Here is a 16,120-nt window from a genome sequence, read left to right on the forward strand (position 1 = left end):
GGCCCCCCCCCCCCCCCCCCCCCCCCCCCCCCCGCCCCCCCCCGGGGGGGGCCCGCCCCACTATTTGAGAAGTGCTGCCATTTCCTAACTTTACCTAACCCAACAACCCCTTGTTCATACACTCTTACTAGTACTTGAAAGCACGCTTATCAAACTACCCAATACTCCGTAACACCTTTTCACCCAAACCACTTGCATTAGTCAGCAAGTATTGTGGCTGAAGTAGTAGGACAAAACCAACTCATTATGTATCACCTCACATCTAAGAGGCTTTATCTGTTCCACCTGACTGAAAAAAAAAAATCTGGTCTTTAAACTGAGTGGCTGAATACAAAACATGGCATTTTTGAGTCATCGCTTCATTCACTTCATTCATGCCTGATGCACTTGACCAGGCATGGCCAACCGGCGGCTCAAGAGCCGCATGAGGTTCATTGCCTGGTTTCATGTGGCTCTTACGACCATGTCGTATTTTATGTTTGTGTTTTGTTTTTGTTTTTTTTTGTTTTTTTTTTGTTATGTGAATCTCATGCAGTTGGGCGTTGACACAAAAAACCCAATTTGCAAAGATTTGTTTCTTCTTTTTTTTTGTTTTCAGTCTACAAAAACAGTGCCTTCTTAAATGAACTGCAGATCAGTAAAAAAAGAGGGGAAATTCCCCTTTTTCTTTGCACAATAAATAAATAAATACAGTTTTATTGTTGTATTATCGTATTTATTTGCATATCGTCCTGCCAACATCGTTCTGCTTCTGTTTGTGTTCTCAGACGACTCCAAAGATAACCACTATACCGCAGACAGGGACGAGTACGGAGCCGATACCATGTCTGAAATCCACATCATCGGCCGCGTTACCCTCAATCTGTGGAGGGTGATGAAGACTGAGGCAGGTGTCCAGGCATAGCCTGCAGCTTTTGGTTTTTCCTCTGGGGGGCAGATTCTCCAATTCTTGACATTACAGTATAGAGCATTACAGAAATAAGGTAGCATAAAGCGTAATATCTCTTTCTATTATTCTATTTCAGTCTTATCAACCAATTGTAATGCAAGATAATTACAATTTTAGCAATTCGATTTGTCCTAAATCTATTGGTTCCCATCAATTGAAATTAACAGACCTGTACATTTAAGACATAATTACCTATAAATAGCAATATGTCCATGTTTTTCCCCCTTTTGTTTTCATGCAAAGATATATAGAAAAGAATATTAATATCTAGTGAAATATCATTTGACAAAACATTAACCGTTCGTGAAGTTTTTTACTTTCAAAATTCATCAAGCGGGCCGGATAGAACCTTGTAGCGGGCCGTTTTTGGCCCGCGGGCCGTATTTTTGACACCCCTGATCTAGGACATAAAATCGTCAGAAGAGTCTGACGCCTGGGAGCCACAACGAAAGAAAGCAAATGTAGCGCAGTCTAGTGTATGGCGTACAACCCGGCGATTGTTAGCAAAGTCATCTTTTGCGTATAGCGCCATCTTGCGACATATTCGTACGATCCGCCCGACAACTAGTTCCCATGTGTGATTTGTTTTAACAGCGTACATTTTTCAATGTTACTAATCCACCATTTGGATTTTTTGGTTTGTTGTTTCTCTTCCAGGTTACACTAAACAACTACACTTTTGAGAATGTCGCTTTTCATGTGCTGCACCAGCGCTTTCCCCTCTACTCCCCTCGCACTCTGTCTGACTGGTTTGACCACAGCACTGACCTCTACAGGTAGGTAACACATATATGTAACACGAAGTATACGTAGCTGGTTGAAAAGGACTTAAAGATTCTTTTGAGGATGAGTGGAGTGAGATCTTGTGATTCTTGGTAAACAAAAGTTTGGTTGTACAAACACGTTGTACCAAAATAAAACTTTTCCAGATACTTTGGCTCTGATGCCTGCTAAGACTAAATAGATTTTAGGGTTTAGCTCAGTCATGTGATAACATCACCAGAAAGCACGAGGTGTACTGGTTGACTACTGTCACATTTGTTTGGATATTGTTACAGCGCCATCTCCTACAGTATTTTAAACACATAAAGAACTATCCAAAGAGGTCACCTTGGTTGAAGGTATTAAATTAAATGAGACGTTTTTTCCAGTGAATCAGTTTCGTGTAATCTGACAAGATGTGTTCCAACTTTTTCTTAACAACCTAATTAATTTTGACATTTTCTACGGCTTACTGTATTTTCCAGACTACAAGTTGCATTTATTTTTTATCCTTCAGCTGGGTTTGCGACTTATACTCCGGTTGTGACTGGAGTCTCTAGGCTTGCGTAACAGTATCTGCTACACCTGAAAATTTACATGTTCGTTATTTTTACACTGACAGCCACTAGAGGGCACTCTAGTCTTGTGTACGAGTATCTGCTACTACTGTACTACTGAAAATTTCCGTTCGTTATTTTTACACTGACAGCCACTAGAGGGCACTCTAGGCTTGTGTATCAGTATCTGCTACTCCTGTACCATTGAAAGTTTACATTAGTTATTTTCACACTTACAGCCACTAGAGGGCACTCTAGGCTTGTCTACCAGTGTCCTGTGCTACTGAAAATGTATGTTCATTACTATCACATCGACGGCCGCTAGAGGGCACTGGTGTGACTGGTGTGACTGCGAAATTTGAATGCGCTGACGTGTCTGTGTGTCCGCACCTATACTCCGGAGCGACTTTTAGTCCAAAAAATATGGTTAACCTTTTCACTTGCGTTAGAGCTGATCTAATGATGGTTGATATATGAACTTGATCAGCGGATTTAACACAAATAAAAATAAAAATCTTACATCGAGTCAATTGCGAAATCTGAATGCGCTGACGTGTCTGTGTGTCCGCAGGTGGAAGATGGTCGACCACTACATGAGTCGAGTGTGTGGCATCATGCAGCTTTTGCAGCAGCAGGATATCATCGGTAGAACAAGCGAGCTGGCCAGACTGTTTGGTATTCAATTCCTCCATGTCCTGACTCGAGGGTCCCAGGTACACACACACACCCTCACACACACACACAAGGTTTATTTCACATCTTGCTACTGGAGTTACTGAAGCCATTTAAGTTGTTGTTGTTTAGTAATTCTAATTGGTTAAATTACAGATACCTTACCAAGTATCATCTTAAAAAACTGGTCCGATGGCAGACGTTTGGAAATATTAAGCTAGAGCTAGACTAACTCTAAGATTTGTTTCACAGTAGAAGGAATTTAGATGAAACATATGTAAACCATGCATAGAGCCGAAGATGATGGGCTCTATTACATTTGATAGTTGTTCTGTTTTATTTTTAATTTTATTCATATATTGTCTGATGTGATGACAGTGTCTGTCTGTAACGCCAAATTGTTTCATACCTAAGGGATTTGTTTCCTTTTGGTTTGTCTATATTTTTCTGCTCAGTTTGTATATGTATATATGTATATGTGTATATATGTGTATATATACACTATGTATATATGTATATATATGTGTATATACTGTATGTATATATATGTGTATATGTATATATATGTATATATATAAATATATATGTGTATATATATATATATATATATATATTATATTTTTCTATAAAAACATTTTTTTGTACTGTCATTGTCCTACTGACATTGTCTCTGGTTCATATTTATTTTTTATAAATAATTTAAAAAAAATATTATTATGGGTCGAACGCATCATATTCTGAAACGTATATAAATATTTACAAAAAACACGTAGTTCCGTGAATGAAATCTATACAAATTCTTTTTATCTTTTTATTTTATTTTATGTTGTTTATGTTTATGTTATTTTTGTCCTCTTGGTTTTTATATTAAGCACACCAACCTTTTCTGTAGCGAGGGAAAAACCCAAAAGTTGCCTCTTTGGTTTCTTCTAATAGTTCCTCATCAGCCTGTTTCATAATTAGTATTCACAAGTGACATCAGACTATGATTCAGTTACTTTTATTGGTCTGTTTGCAACATTGGGTTACACATGGATGAAATAATAAAAAAAAAAATTTCTCTTTTACTTACTCCACAGTACCGCGTTGAGTCTATGATGCTTCGTGTGGCCAAGCCGCTGAACTACATTCCTGTGACTCCCAGTACTCAACAACGTGCCCAACAGAGGGCGCCGCAATGCATCCCACTGGTCATGGAGCCCGAGTCGCGCTTCTACAGTAATTCAGTGATCGTACTGGATTTCCAGTCCCTCTATCCTTCCATTGTTATCGCATACAACTACTGCTACTCCACTTGCATGGGCCATGTGGACAGCCTTGGAATGTAAGACCCACATTCTCAGGTCTCTGTCTTAGAGATGGACATATTCTGTAAAAATAGACTTCAGTAGTGAGACACAATGTTATGACTTCATTTTTACTAATTTACGTAATTCAAAGAGAATCTACTCATATCCATTTACTTTCATTTACATTCCAATCTTCCAATCATTCAGAGTCCTATACTAACAGAATAAAGTCTAAAAATATATATATAAATGTGTTTTTCCCAGGTCTGATGAGTTCAAATTCGGCTGTTCCTCTCTGAGGGTTCCACCTGAGCTCCTCCACCAGCTTCGCAACGACATCACTGTGTCGCCCAATGGCATCGTCTTTGTCAAGGTAAAGCTCCGCCTTTTGACCTCTTCGCTGAGCACGTGGCCAGATCAGTTGTCATGTTGTATGAATACACTGGAACCTCGAGATACAAGCATAATCCGTTCCAGGCCCGAGCTTGTAACTCGAATCATGTTTTTTCCCATAAGAAATAACAGAAAGAAAATTAATCCGTTCCCGCCCTCTAAAAAAGTCCCTTATTAGTGTTAATAACAATGGAAAAACATGTTTTTAATTGCTATAGAGACATATAAAATAAAACATGGTTTTAATTGACAATACAGTAGCCGCTAATGGCGGCATGTGCGGAGGGAGGGAAGAGACTTGGTCCGTACGTAGACACTGGATTCCGTACCATACCTTACACGTACACTACGTAACTTACATAAACTTAGAATTAACTTAACTTACGTATTTTATTTATTTTTTCTATTTTTTTTTTTTTGTTGCTTTTTTTCGATTTGTTGTCTTTACTTTTCTACACTCTCTACACTCTATCTTCACTTTACGTTCTTGATAGCATCCTTCTGCTTTAGGATGGGACATATCGTGGATGTAGTGTGATCAGACATGCGCGCTAGATCACTCACGCGGGCATCACGCTCATATTTATCGACAATTTCCTGCTTTATTTCCATGGTCATCGTGCGTTTCTTCTTCTCACTACCATCCTTACCACTCACTTTCTTAGGACTCATCACTATTATGAAGAATAATGCACAAAATAGAGAGAAAATTACGTAGATCGCGGGAGAGTGCTCGGCCACCTAGAGTCGGCGTCAGTAAGCGTGCTCAAATTTTCTCTCAAAGTATCTCAAATTTTTAATCCTATCTCAAAGCAAAAGTTGGCTCAAAGGCTTGCTCGTATCTCGGAATACTTGTATGTTGGGACGCTCGTATTTCCGAGGTTCCACTGTATTTGCTTGGGTTTGCACGTGGTTTGTTTAGCAATTTAGTGCAGACACTTCACCAGTATCTCTGCCATTCAGGCTGCGGTGCGTAAAGGAGTCCTGCCCAGCATGCTGGAGGAAATCCTTAACACACGCATCATGGTGAAGCAGTCTATGAAAAGCTACAAACAGGACAAAGCCTTGACCAAGCTGCTCCACGCCCGTCAGCTCGGTCTCAAGCTCATCGCCAACGTAACCTTTGGCTACACGGCAGCCAGTTATTCTGGCCGCATGCCCTGTGTTGAGGTGAGTGCATTACAGGTTGTTGTCAAAAAAAAAAAAAGAAAGGGAAACAAAAAAAAATTGTCTGTTTCTTATTTTATTGTTTGGTTTCCAGGTTGGAGACAGCATTGTGCACAAAGCCAGAGAAACACTGGAGGGAGCCATCAAAATGGTCAACGACACTAAGAAATGGGGAGCTCGTGTTGTGTACGGTGACACGGACAGGTGAGCACATTGAGTGTATGCTCCTCTAATCGCATACAGATAGGAGTATATTTCCCTGTTTGAAGGCAGAAAAGAATTCTAGGACGGATTCAAGCTAACATTTAGCTAAAATGTGTCGGTTCTGATGTGCATTTCTTTTCATGTGTAGTGCAATAACTCTGCCGTATTTTCCGGGCTATGAGTCGCAGCAGCTAAAAATGCATAATGAAGAAGAAAAAAAACATACAAGTCACTCCGGAGTATAAGTCGCACCAGTGCCCTCTAGCGGCTGTCAGTGTAAAAATAACGAACATGGTAACTTTCAGTGGTACAGGAGTAGCAGATACTGGTACAATGTGCGGAGGGAGGGAAGAGACTTGGCCCGTACGTAGACACTTGATTCCGTACCGTACCTTACACGTACACTACGTAACTTACATAAACTTAGAATTAACTTAACTTACGTATTTTATTTATTTTTTCTATTTTTTTTTTTTGTTGCTTTTTTTCGATTTGTTGTCTTTACTTTTCTACACTCTCTACACTCTATCTTCACTTTACGTTCTTGATAGCATCCTTCTGCTTTAGGATGGGACATATCGTGGATGTAGTGTGATCAGACATGCGCGCTAGATCACTCACGCGGGCATCACGCTCATATTTATCGACAATTTCCTGCTTTATTTCCATGGTCATCGTGCGTTTCTTCTTCTCACTACCATCCTTACCACTCACTTTCTTAGGACTCATCACTATTATGAAGAATAATGCACAAAATAGAGAGAAAATTACGTAGATCGCGGGAGAGTGCTCGGCCACCTAGAGTCGGCGTCAGTAAGCGTGCTCAAATTTTCTCTCAAAGTATCTCAAATTTTTAATCCTATCTCAAAGCAAAAGTTGGCTCAAAGGCTTGCTCGTATTTCGGAATACTTGTATGTTGGGACGCTCGTATTTTCGAGGTTCCACTGTATTTGTTTGGGTTTGCACGTGGTTTGTTTAGCAATTTAGTGCAGACACTTCACCAGTATCTCTGCCATTCAGGCTGCGGTGCGTAAAGGAGTCCTGCCCAGCATGCTGGAGGAAATCCTTAACACACGCATCATGGTGAAGCAGTCTATGAAAAGCTACAAACAGGACAAAGCCTTGACCAAGCTGCTCCACGCCCGTCAGCTCGGTCTCAAGCTCATCGCCAACGTAACCTTTGGCTACACGGCAGCCAGTTATTCTGGCCGCATGCCCTGTGTTGAGGTGAGTGCATTACAGGTTGTTGTCAAAAAAAAAAAAAAGAAAGGGAAACAAAAAAAAATTGTCTGTTTCTTATTTTATTGTTTGGTTTCCAGGTTGGAGACAGCATTGTGCACAAAGCCAGAGAAACACTGGAGGGAGCCATCAAAATGGTCAACGACACTAAGAAATGGGGAGCTCGTGTTGTGTACGGTGACACGGACAGGTGAGCACATTGAGTGTATGCTCCTCTAATCGCATACAGATAGGAGTATATTTCCCTGTTTGAAGGCAGAAAAGAATTCTAGGACGGATTCAAGCTAACATTTAGCTAAAATGTGTCGGTTCTGATGTGCATTTCTTTTCATGTGTAGTGCAATAACTCTGCCGTATTTTCCGGGCTATGAGTCGCAGCAGCTAAAAATGCATAATGAAGAAGAAAAAAAACATACAAGTCACTCCGGAGTATAAGTCGCACCAGTGCCCTCTAGCGGCTGTCAGTGTAAAAATAACGAACATGGTAACTTTCAGTGGTACAGGAGTAGCAGATACTGGTACAGAAGTCTAGAGTGCCCTCTAGTGGCTGTCAGTGTAAAAATAACGAACAGGGTAATTTTCAGTGGTACAGGAGTAGCAGATACTGGTACAGAAGTCTAGAGTGCCCTCTAGTGGCTGTCAGTGTGAAAAAACAAAGTGAAATTATATATTTAATATACGTATAAGTCGCACCTGAGTATAAGTCGCAAATCCAACCAAAGGATGAAAAAAGTGTGACTTATAGTCCAGAAGATACGGTAATCTCTAAAGCCTAATGTTATTTGAAAAAAAAAAAAATTCTTGGCCTGAATCACTACACTTTTGGTACAGGACTTGATAGTACTTCCGTTACAGCATGCCATGGTCCGGAAACGAGTTTCAACTGCAAGGAATACCCAGTGCTGCACAATGTACCGTTAGGAAACAGCAAGTTGTGATTGTGCTAATGTTGACATATTTTAGAAGAAAAACATCCTTTAAAAATGCAGCATATTAAATTGCTGTCTTATGTTTTGTTTGTTTTTTTTTTTCCAGCATGTTCGTTTTGCTGAAGGGAGCAACCAAAGAGCAGGCATTTAAGATCGGCCATGAGATCGCTGAGGCAGTAACCGCAACCAATCCCAAACCTGTCAAACTGAAGTTTGAAAAGGTACCGTATACTCACTACACGCGTGAACAAAAAATAGCTTCTCGTCAGCCCTCACACATGCAAAAAGAAAAAATGTCTTATTTGAACACTAAGTATATTGATGTAGTCAATTGAACGTAAGGTGCAAAAAATGATCGTATTTTAAGGAGAATTTTACCCCAATATATTAAGCGTATTTTAACCAACCAAAAAATTCACAATGAAGAAAAAAACATATATAAGTCGCCATAAAGTGCAAAAAATGATAACATATAAGTCGCACCAGCCAAAGGGTGAAAAAAAGTGCGACTTACAGGAGTAGCCGAAACGGGTACACAAGCCTAGAGTGCCCTCTAGCGGCTGTCAGAGTGAAAATAACAAACGTATATTTCCAGTGGTACATGAGTAGCAGATGCTGATACACAAGCCAAAAATTGCATAATGAAGAAGAAAAAAAATGTGCTAATCATGTACTAATTTTTTTTTATTTGACGTGTTTGTCGCATATCCCAGCTCTACCTGCCCTGCGTGCTACAGACAAAGAAGCGTTACGTGGGCTACATGTATGAAAGTCTGGATCAGAAGGATGCAGTGTTTGACGCTAAGGGGATTGAGACAGTGCGCCGTGACAACTGTCCAGCTGTTTCCAAGGTAGGAGGCGAAGCAGTTTTGATTTTAATAAGTTGCATCTCTCCTTATCTTACCATCATCTACCATAACTCATAACGCTTCCAATGGAATATGGCACGCATATGGACATAAGTGTACCACTGCTGTAATACTAGCCTCCAGTCACTAGGTGGCAGCAACTCATGCAGTGGTTTGTACAGATAAAAAATATACATGTTATCAGGTTCTCAGTAGTATTTCAATTCGCAGTGGTGTGGTTCAGTGGGTACGGGAGCGGTGCGAAAACATGTCTGTACTCAAGGGGGGACATGACAGAAAATACTTAAGAATATACATATAAACATATTTAAATTTGAACACATACTATGAATGAAGTGTACTGCGTATCCAATCATTTCAATGTCCATCCACTTATTATTGTTCCAATACACCGCGATACACACATCGTTTGGAACTCAACCATATTTGGGAACGTTGATTTATCCGTAATTATCGGGATTACTCATGATTAATTGCAATCATTTACTGTGATTAATCACATTAAAAATGTAACTCATTGGACGGCCTAGTTGTAGAATATATTGCGGTGTCCCAGAGTTTAGCTCCATTAGGATTTTGTATGTGACGCGAGTCATATATTTGTTGTATTGTGAGCGTGGCTTTTTGTTTTTGTTTCCATGGCGTTCCCAGGTTCTTGAGCGTTCCATTAAGCTGCTGTTTGAGACACGGGACATCAGCCAGGTCAAACAGTTTGTACAGCATCAGTGTGTGAAGGTACTGGATGGCCGGGCAAGCATGCAGGACCTGACTTTCGCCAAGGAATACAGAGGGAGTGGCTCCCTTCAGCCTCGGGACTGCGTGTCTGCACTGGAGCTCACCAGGTGAGTGTAGGGATGATATCGTCAGTAAAGACGCCCCGTATGATAAATCTTACCTATAGAATAGCAACTTTGAATGTTAAAAAAAAAGCTACTTCGTATAGCAGTTATCCTCAAGTCTTTTTCAATGGGTGATTCAAATATATATATATAGACATATACTATATGTATATATCCATATACATACAGTATATGTATATATATGTATACATATATGTATGTATATATACATATATATAGATATATGTATATATAAGTGTACATATATATACATATATGTATATATGTACACATATATATATACATATATGTGTATATATGTATACATATATACACATAAATGTATATATATATGTGTACATATATACATATATGTATATATATATGTGTACATATATACATATATGTATATATATATGTGTACATATATACATATATGTATATATATATGTGTACATATATACATATATGTATATATATGTACACTTATATATACATATATCTATATATATGTATATATACATACATATATGTATACATATACAGTACATACATATATGTATATATGTATACATATATGTATATGTACATACATATATGTATACATATATACATACATATATACATATATGTATACATATATACATACATATATACATATATGTATACATATATACATACATATATACATATATGTATACATATATACATACATATATACATATATGTGTATATATGTATACATATATACACATAAATGTATATATATATGTGTACATATATACATATATGTATATATATATGTGTACATATATACATATATGTATATATATGTACACTTATATATACATATATCTATATATATGTATATATACATACATATATGTATACATATACAGTACATACATATATGTATATATGTATACATATATGTATATATGTATGTATATATGTATACATATATGTATGTACATATACATATATGTATACATATATACATACATATATACATATATGTGTATATATGTATACATATATACACATAAATGTATATATATATGTGTACATATATACATATATGTATATATATATGTGTACATATATACATATATGTATATATATATGTGTACATATATACATATATGTATATATATGTACACTTATATATACATATATCTATATATATGTATATATACATACATATATGTATACATATATACATATATGTATGTACTGTATATGTATACATATATGTATGTATATATATATATATTTATATACATATATATAAGGGATGTCCGATAATATCGGCTGACCTATATTATCGGTTTTTACTCCGACAATGAAAAATTCCCCAACTGTCACAATAACAAATGAACACAGAACTTTAACGACGCTAATCAACCCTCTAGTCACTAGATGGCAGCATTGTAGCTTATTTTATTAATCTATATTGATAATCAGGGGATATCAATAATTGAGAAACGCATTGTTTTAACTTCCACCACTGCCCCACTACATCGGTATTGGTTCATATCGGATTCGGAAATTAGGTGTTTGCACAATATCGGCAAATAGTTAATATTGGTTAGTTAATATTTGTTTTTGTTAATATTTTTTGTTGATTTCAGGCAAATGATGGCGTACGACCGACGCCTCGAGCCTCGCGTGGGCGAACGGGTTCCGTATGTGATTGTGTATGGCACACCAGGGGTGCCCCTCATCCAGCTAGTGCGTCGACCCATGGATGTCCTGCAGGACCCCAGTCTTCGACTCAACGCCACCTACTACATCACCAAGCAAATCCTCCCGCCTCTGGTCCGCATGTTCCAACTGATTGGAGTAGACGTGTTCAGCTGGTACCACGAACTGCCCAGGGTGAGAGGCCTCCACTACTTGTTTCATGGCCGCTGCTGAAAGGTGTCAAATGAGTGCCCTCTAGCGGCTGTCAGTGAAAAAATAACGAACATGTAAATTTTTAGTGGTACAGGAGTAGCAGGTACTGGTACACAAGCTTAGAGTGCCCTCTAGTGGCTCTCTGTGTAAAATTAACGAAGAGGTGAAATGATGTATTTTAATATATAAGTCGCACCTGAGTATAAGTCGCAAACCGAGCCAAAGAATGAAAAAAGTGCGACTTATAGTCCGGAAAATACGATACTCAATGTGTAACTTTATCCTGCTTAAGTCTGGACTGTTAATTTAAAGTCAGTATAGACATTGACTGTATAGACCTCCATTTTTAAAAATGTTTTAGGAGGATATTTTAAGTTAGGCAAATGGGTTTTGTGAAATTGACTTGACCTGACTAGTGGCTACAACTGATTTTAAAATTTAGTTTAAAGCATATTTCCAGAAAAAATACTTAGTAGATTTGTGAAAGGTGAGGGTGACTTTTTCCCCTTTCCTCTAGTTTGTTTCTGACCATCTGATTTTCAGATTGTTTCTTTAGTTCTTTATTTGATTTACTCCACTGCACTCAAAAATGTTCTTAAAATATTACACTAAGCAAATACACCAACCTAGTTTGCTTTACGACTGCCAGACCGATATCAGGTACAACAAAATAAACTACAGTCATCTGTCTTCGATCAAGCTCTGCGCTACCAAGAGCCAAAAGAAACAGAAACATTCGGATTCTGAGTAAATCTCCATGGAAGAGTACTCAAAAAAAAAAAACACAACAAGAACAAGAAACTGATACTGGAAGCTGCAACAGGCTGCCAAACATCTAGGCAATATTGGCTCTCAACTTTCTTCTTCTTCTTCTCACTGCTCATCCTTTGCTTTGACACTGCCCAAAGTCATCCCCAGTGGGAGGGGTGGGCGGAGCATCAGTCCTGCGATCAGTCTTTTGTTTTTTTTTGTCCCTCGAAAAGTATGTTAGTAACATTTCTCGAAGACACCAATGCATACTATACGATAACCCACTAGGGGGCGCCTGAAATTTCTAGGAATTGATTATGGGTAACATATTTTTTAAATTTTTTTTTTAATTAAAATAAAAGACCACACAGACTTTGTCTACTAATGTGACTGCTCCGTGTTTTTTGCGAAACTTTGCGATGTCAAAATCGGGTCACAAGCCACACAGGTTGGTGTTTGCAACTCATGTTTTTTTTTTTTAATAATTATTTTACAGTGATAGTATCCGATCGTTCGTCTCAGAAATGTGTCTCGCAAAATTACTTTTCTCGATGACAAGTTCGTTCCTTGTTTCTGTCCAGATCCAAAAAGCTTCATGCTCCTCAGCAATGAAAGGAGAGGATGCTGGGAGGAAGGGAACCATCTCTCAGTACTTCACTACACTCCACTGCCCCGTGTGTGACCAGCTGACCCAGCTGGGCGTTTGCTCCAGTTGCCGCACTGAACCGCAAAGAGTCGCCGTCACCCTCAACCAGCACATAAGACAATGGGAGAGTCAGCACGAGCAGCTGCTGAAGGTAAGAATCGCTGTAGGCTTTAATTTTACCTTTATTTATTTTATTTTTTTCCTCAAAATATAAAGCTAAGACTGCGATCAAACATGGCTGCCCTCACAGTAAACACCTAGCGGCCTACGCTCGAAAATAGGGATGTAATGATGCATCGTGAATCGGTTAAAAAAAAACAATACAAATGCGTGACAATTCGCTTTAGTTGAATCGGGGGAAAAAAATCGCGTATCAAGGCGCAAGGAGTAAGCTGCATTATCTCGAAAAGTGACATCATACCATGAGACTACACACTCTACACTAGCACAGTAGGTGGCGGTATGTATGGAAGACCAGTAGTACAGTAGGTGGCGGTATGTATGGAAGACCAAAAAAAATAGATTCTTAAGTCAAAATAATAAGATACTTTCTCTTAATATTAAGATAGTATAATAACGAGAAAATATGAAGTAATGGTATCAAAATATAAAACCGATAAGTATAAAATTGTATTGTGAAAAAAAAAAAAATCGCAGCATCCATCTTAGCTTTGTAGGCTTCAAGTTTAGTTGATAAACAAAATTTATCAGAGCATTTAACACAGGCGTGGGCAAACCTGTGACTCGCGAGCCACAATGGGTCCTAAAATTGAACAGGGGGTGGGGGGGGTCAGGAGCAGATAGATGGAGTGTTTGTATGAACTAAAACAAAATGACTCGTAAAAGTCAGTCAGTTAAGGCTGAAATGCTTTCAGCATTGTCTATGCCACCTATTGGGAAATGCGGGCATTGCAGGGGAAGGGCAGAAATATAGTGAAAATAGAAATTAATAACATAATTTGGAAAATTCCAATTCCACGTCCAGCCCCCGGGCCATAGTTTGCCCACGCCTGATCTAACAGATTAACAGAAAATGGAAGAACAGATAGCAAAACAGTTGTGACTTTTAGAGGTTTATTTTTAAAGCCACTTCAGTCGAGTAAACCAACAATTAAATAACAATAACTACTTTAGTTACACACTTGTCTGAATGTGTAAATATGGAAAACAAAACTTAAAGAAAAAAAAAAGACATATAGAGGTCATTTAACCTTTATGCACAATGGCGGCATTAGCATTAATAGTAGCGTCATGTTAAGTCAGCGTAATATTAGTGTTGTTGGTAGAAGGGATGCGCCGATTGTGAAATTCTGTGCCGATAAAGATACCAATATTTACGGTATGTAGGCTACAGCCCACATACACGAGGTCAGGCATTGGCAAACTACAGCCCGGAAGGCCGGATGCGGCCTGTTTGGCTTTTTAATGTGACCCACCAAACGTATCTAAATTATCCTATTAATTTCTATTATCATTATACTTCTGCGTTTTCCCTGCAATGCCTGCATTTCTCCATAGATGGCGTAGAAAAGGCTTAAAGCATTTTAGCCTTTAGGACTTACGACATGTCATTTGTTTTAGTTCATACGAACTAAAACTCCATGTATCGGCTCCTGACCCGCCCCCGCCGTCAAATTTTATGGGTCCCATTGTGGCCCACGCCTGGACTAGGTGGCGGTCAGAGTGCAGTTCCACATCCATTTACTGATGTGTTCTTCTCACTGAGTTACGTTACGGCTTTACACACAAACGGTTCAAGCCCCAGACAAACCACCCACGGCACACGATCTGCTATTAACGCAACAATTTCCCTTTAACAAACTTTAACATGCACTGCTTTTTACTCGACAACCCCAAAAGACTGTTTCCGCAGGTTCCTTACAGTCCGTTTTTTACTAAATGATGGGGCCTCAGTTTCACTTCAAATTTGAACCGATATTTAGTCACAGTCACTGTCATCGTGTGTTCACAGATTTGTCGAAACTGCAGCTGCAGCGTGGAGCGCCACATCTCTTGCGTGTCCCTCGACTGTCCCGTCCTCTACAAGCTGTCCCGGGTCAACAGACAGCTCTCCAGGGCCCCCTACCTGCGACAACTGCTGGAGCAGTTCTGATTGGTGGAGTTCAGCCCAATGGCTAATTTGTGTAAAGGAAAGAGAGAGAGATGCAAACTCTCCGTGGAGGGGACGTTACCAGCACGAGAGATGCAAGCTCTCCGTGGAGGGGACGTTACCAGCACTGTAGTAGCTTTGAGGAACCTACCGGAAAGTTCTCACAAAGTCGCATGCATTTTTTTTCTACATCAGGCAGGTGTGTAAATACGTCCTGTACAGACAACTGAAGCGCAAGCATTAACGCATTTTCGTCCCCCCTACCTGATTGTACTGACATTCATTTGCAGTGGATTTGACACATGAGATTGTGATTCTTTTCAACCAGGGACTGTTGCAATACTAGGTTCTGATCCTTTGTGTCCTGGAAAGCTATATTATTTCGTTGTTCATATTGATTTTGTGTACTTTTTTTTAAAATTCCCTGTGCTCAAAAAAAAAACCCCAACCCAAATCAGTTGGATTTGAACTGTGGTTCTGAGATGTGTGTAAGCAGACGCTGTTTATGTGTAAAAACAAAATGTTCTAAACTGATAATAAAGACGTTTCTTTGTGTTTAAAAGTGTTGGTGCGAGAGTGTAAAAAAGTGTGTTATGATACTTTTCATTCATAATAAGGAAAAAAAAATAGTATCTGCCGACATTGACATTGGCTGTGCTTCTTCTGTTCAATAAATGTAGGTCTTCAGTTTTGCTGCAACCAAGGTGGATTAAGGTTTGTCGGAATTATTTTGTAACCTACAGTAGATGTTCGATCCGCGTAAACTATCGATGGAGATCCTCATCGGTGAGTTCCATGCAGGTAAAAATATGTTTTCTTCTTCCTTTTTCTTCTGTTCAGTCTCTCTTT

The 16,120-nt window shown here is 38.8% G+C and overlaps 1 protein-coding gene and 1 long non-coding RNA gene across 3 annotated transcripts in view; both read left to right on the plus strand.

Annotated features, from left to right (window-relative positions):
* The window catches only part of rev3l (REV3 like, DNA directed polymerase zeta catalytic subunit), a 38,408-nt gene extending 22,575 nt beyond the window's left edge, over window positions 1-15,833 (plus strand). For both annotated transcript variants that reach the window (XM_025056824.1, XM_025056825.1), the window contains 14 exons: window positions 768-886; window positions 1,607-1,725; window positions 2,840-2,981; window positions 4,020-4,264; window positions 4,494-4,602; window positions 5,586-5,792; window positions 5,884-5,993; window positions 8,268-8,382; window positions 8,875-9,012; window positions 9,682-9,872; window positions 11,501-11,747; window positions 13,097-13,312; window positions 15,134-15,343; window positions 15,384-15,833. In XM_025056824.1, coding sequence (XP_024912592.1) covers window positions 768-886; window positions 1,607-1,725; window positions 2,840-2,981; window positions 4,020-4,264; window positions 4,494-4,602; window positions 5,586-5,792; window positions 5,884-5,993; window positions 8,268-8,382; window positions 8,875-9,012; window positions 9,682-9,872; window positions 11,501-11,747; window positions 13,097-13,312; window positions 15,134-15,274 — 2,099 coding nt within the window. In that variant the 3' untranslated portion in view covers window positions 15,275-15,343; window positions 15,384-15,833. The remainder of the gene's footprint in view (window positions 1-767; window positions 887-1,606; window positions 1,726-2,839; window positions 2,982-4,019; window positions 4,265-4,493; window positions 4,603-5,585; window positions 5,793-5,883; window positions 5,994-8,267; window positions 8,383-8,874; window positions 9,013-9,681; window positions 9,873-11,500; window positions 11,748-13,096; window positions 13,313-15,133; window positions 15,344-15,383) is intronic.
* Window positions 13,322-14,371, plus strand: LOC112487210 (uncharacterized). The gene is made up of 2 exons (XR_003050078.1): window positions 13,322-13,615; window positions 13,651-14,371. It is a non-coding gene; the product is annotated as an uncharacterized LOC112487210 (long non-coding RNA).
* Window positions 15,834-16,120: the final 287 nt, after the last annotated feature.

This window comes from Cynoglossus semilaevis, chromosome 7 (genome assembly GCF_000523025.1).
Source record: "Cynoglossus semilaevis isolate Cse_v1.0 chromosome 7, Cse_v1.0, whole genome shotgun sequence".
Taxonomy (NCBI): domain Eukaryota; kingdom Metazoa; phylum Chordata; class Actinopteri; order Pleuronectiformes; family Cynoglossidae; genus Cynoglossus; species Cynoglossus semilaevis.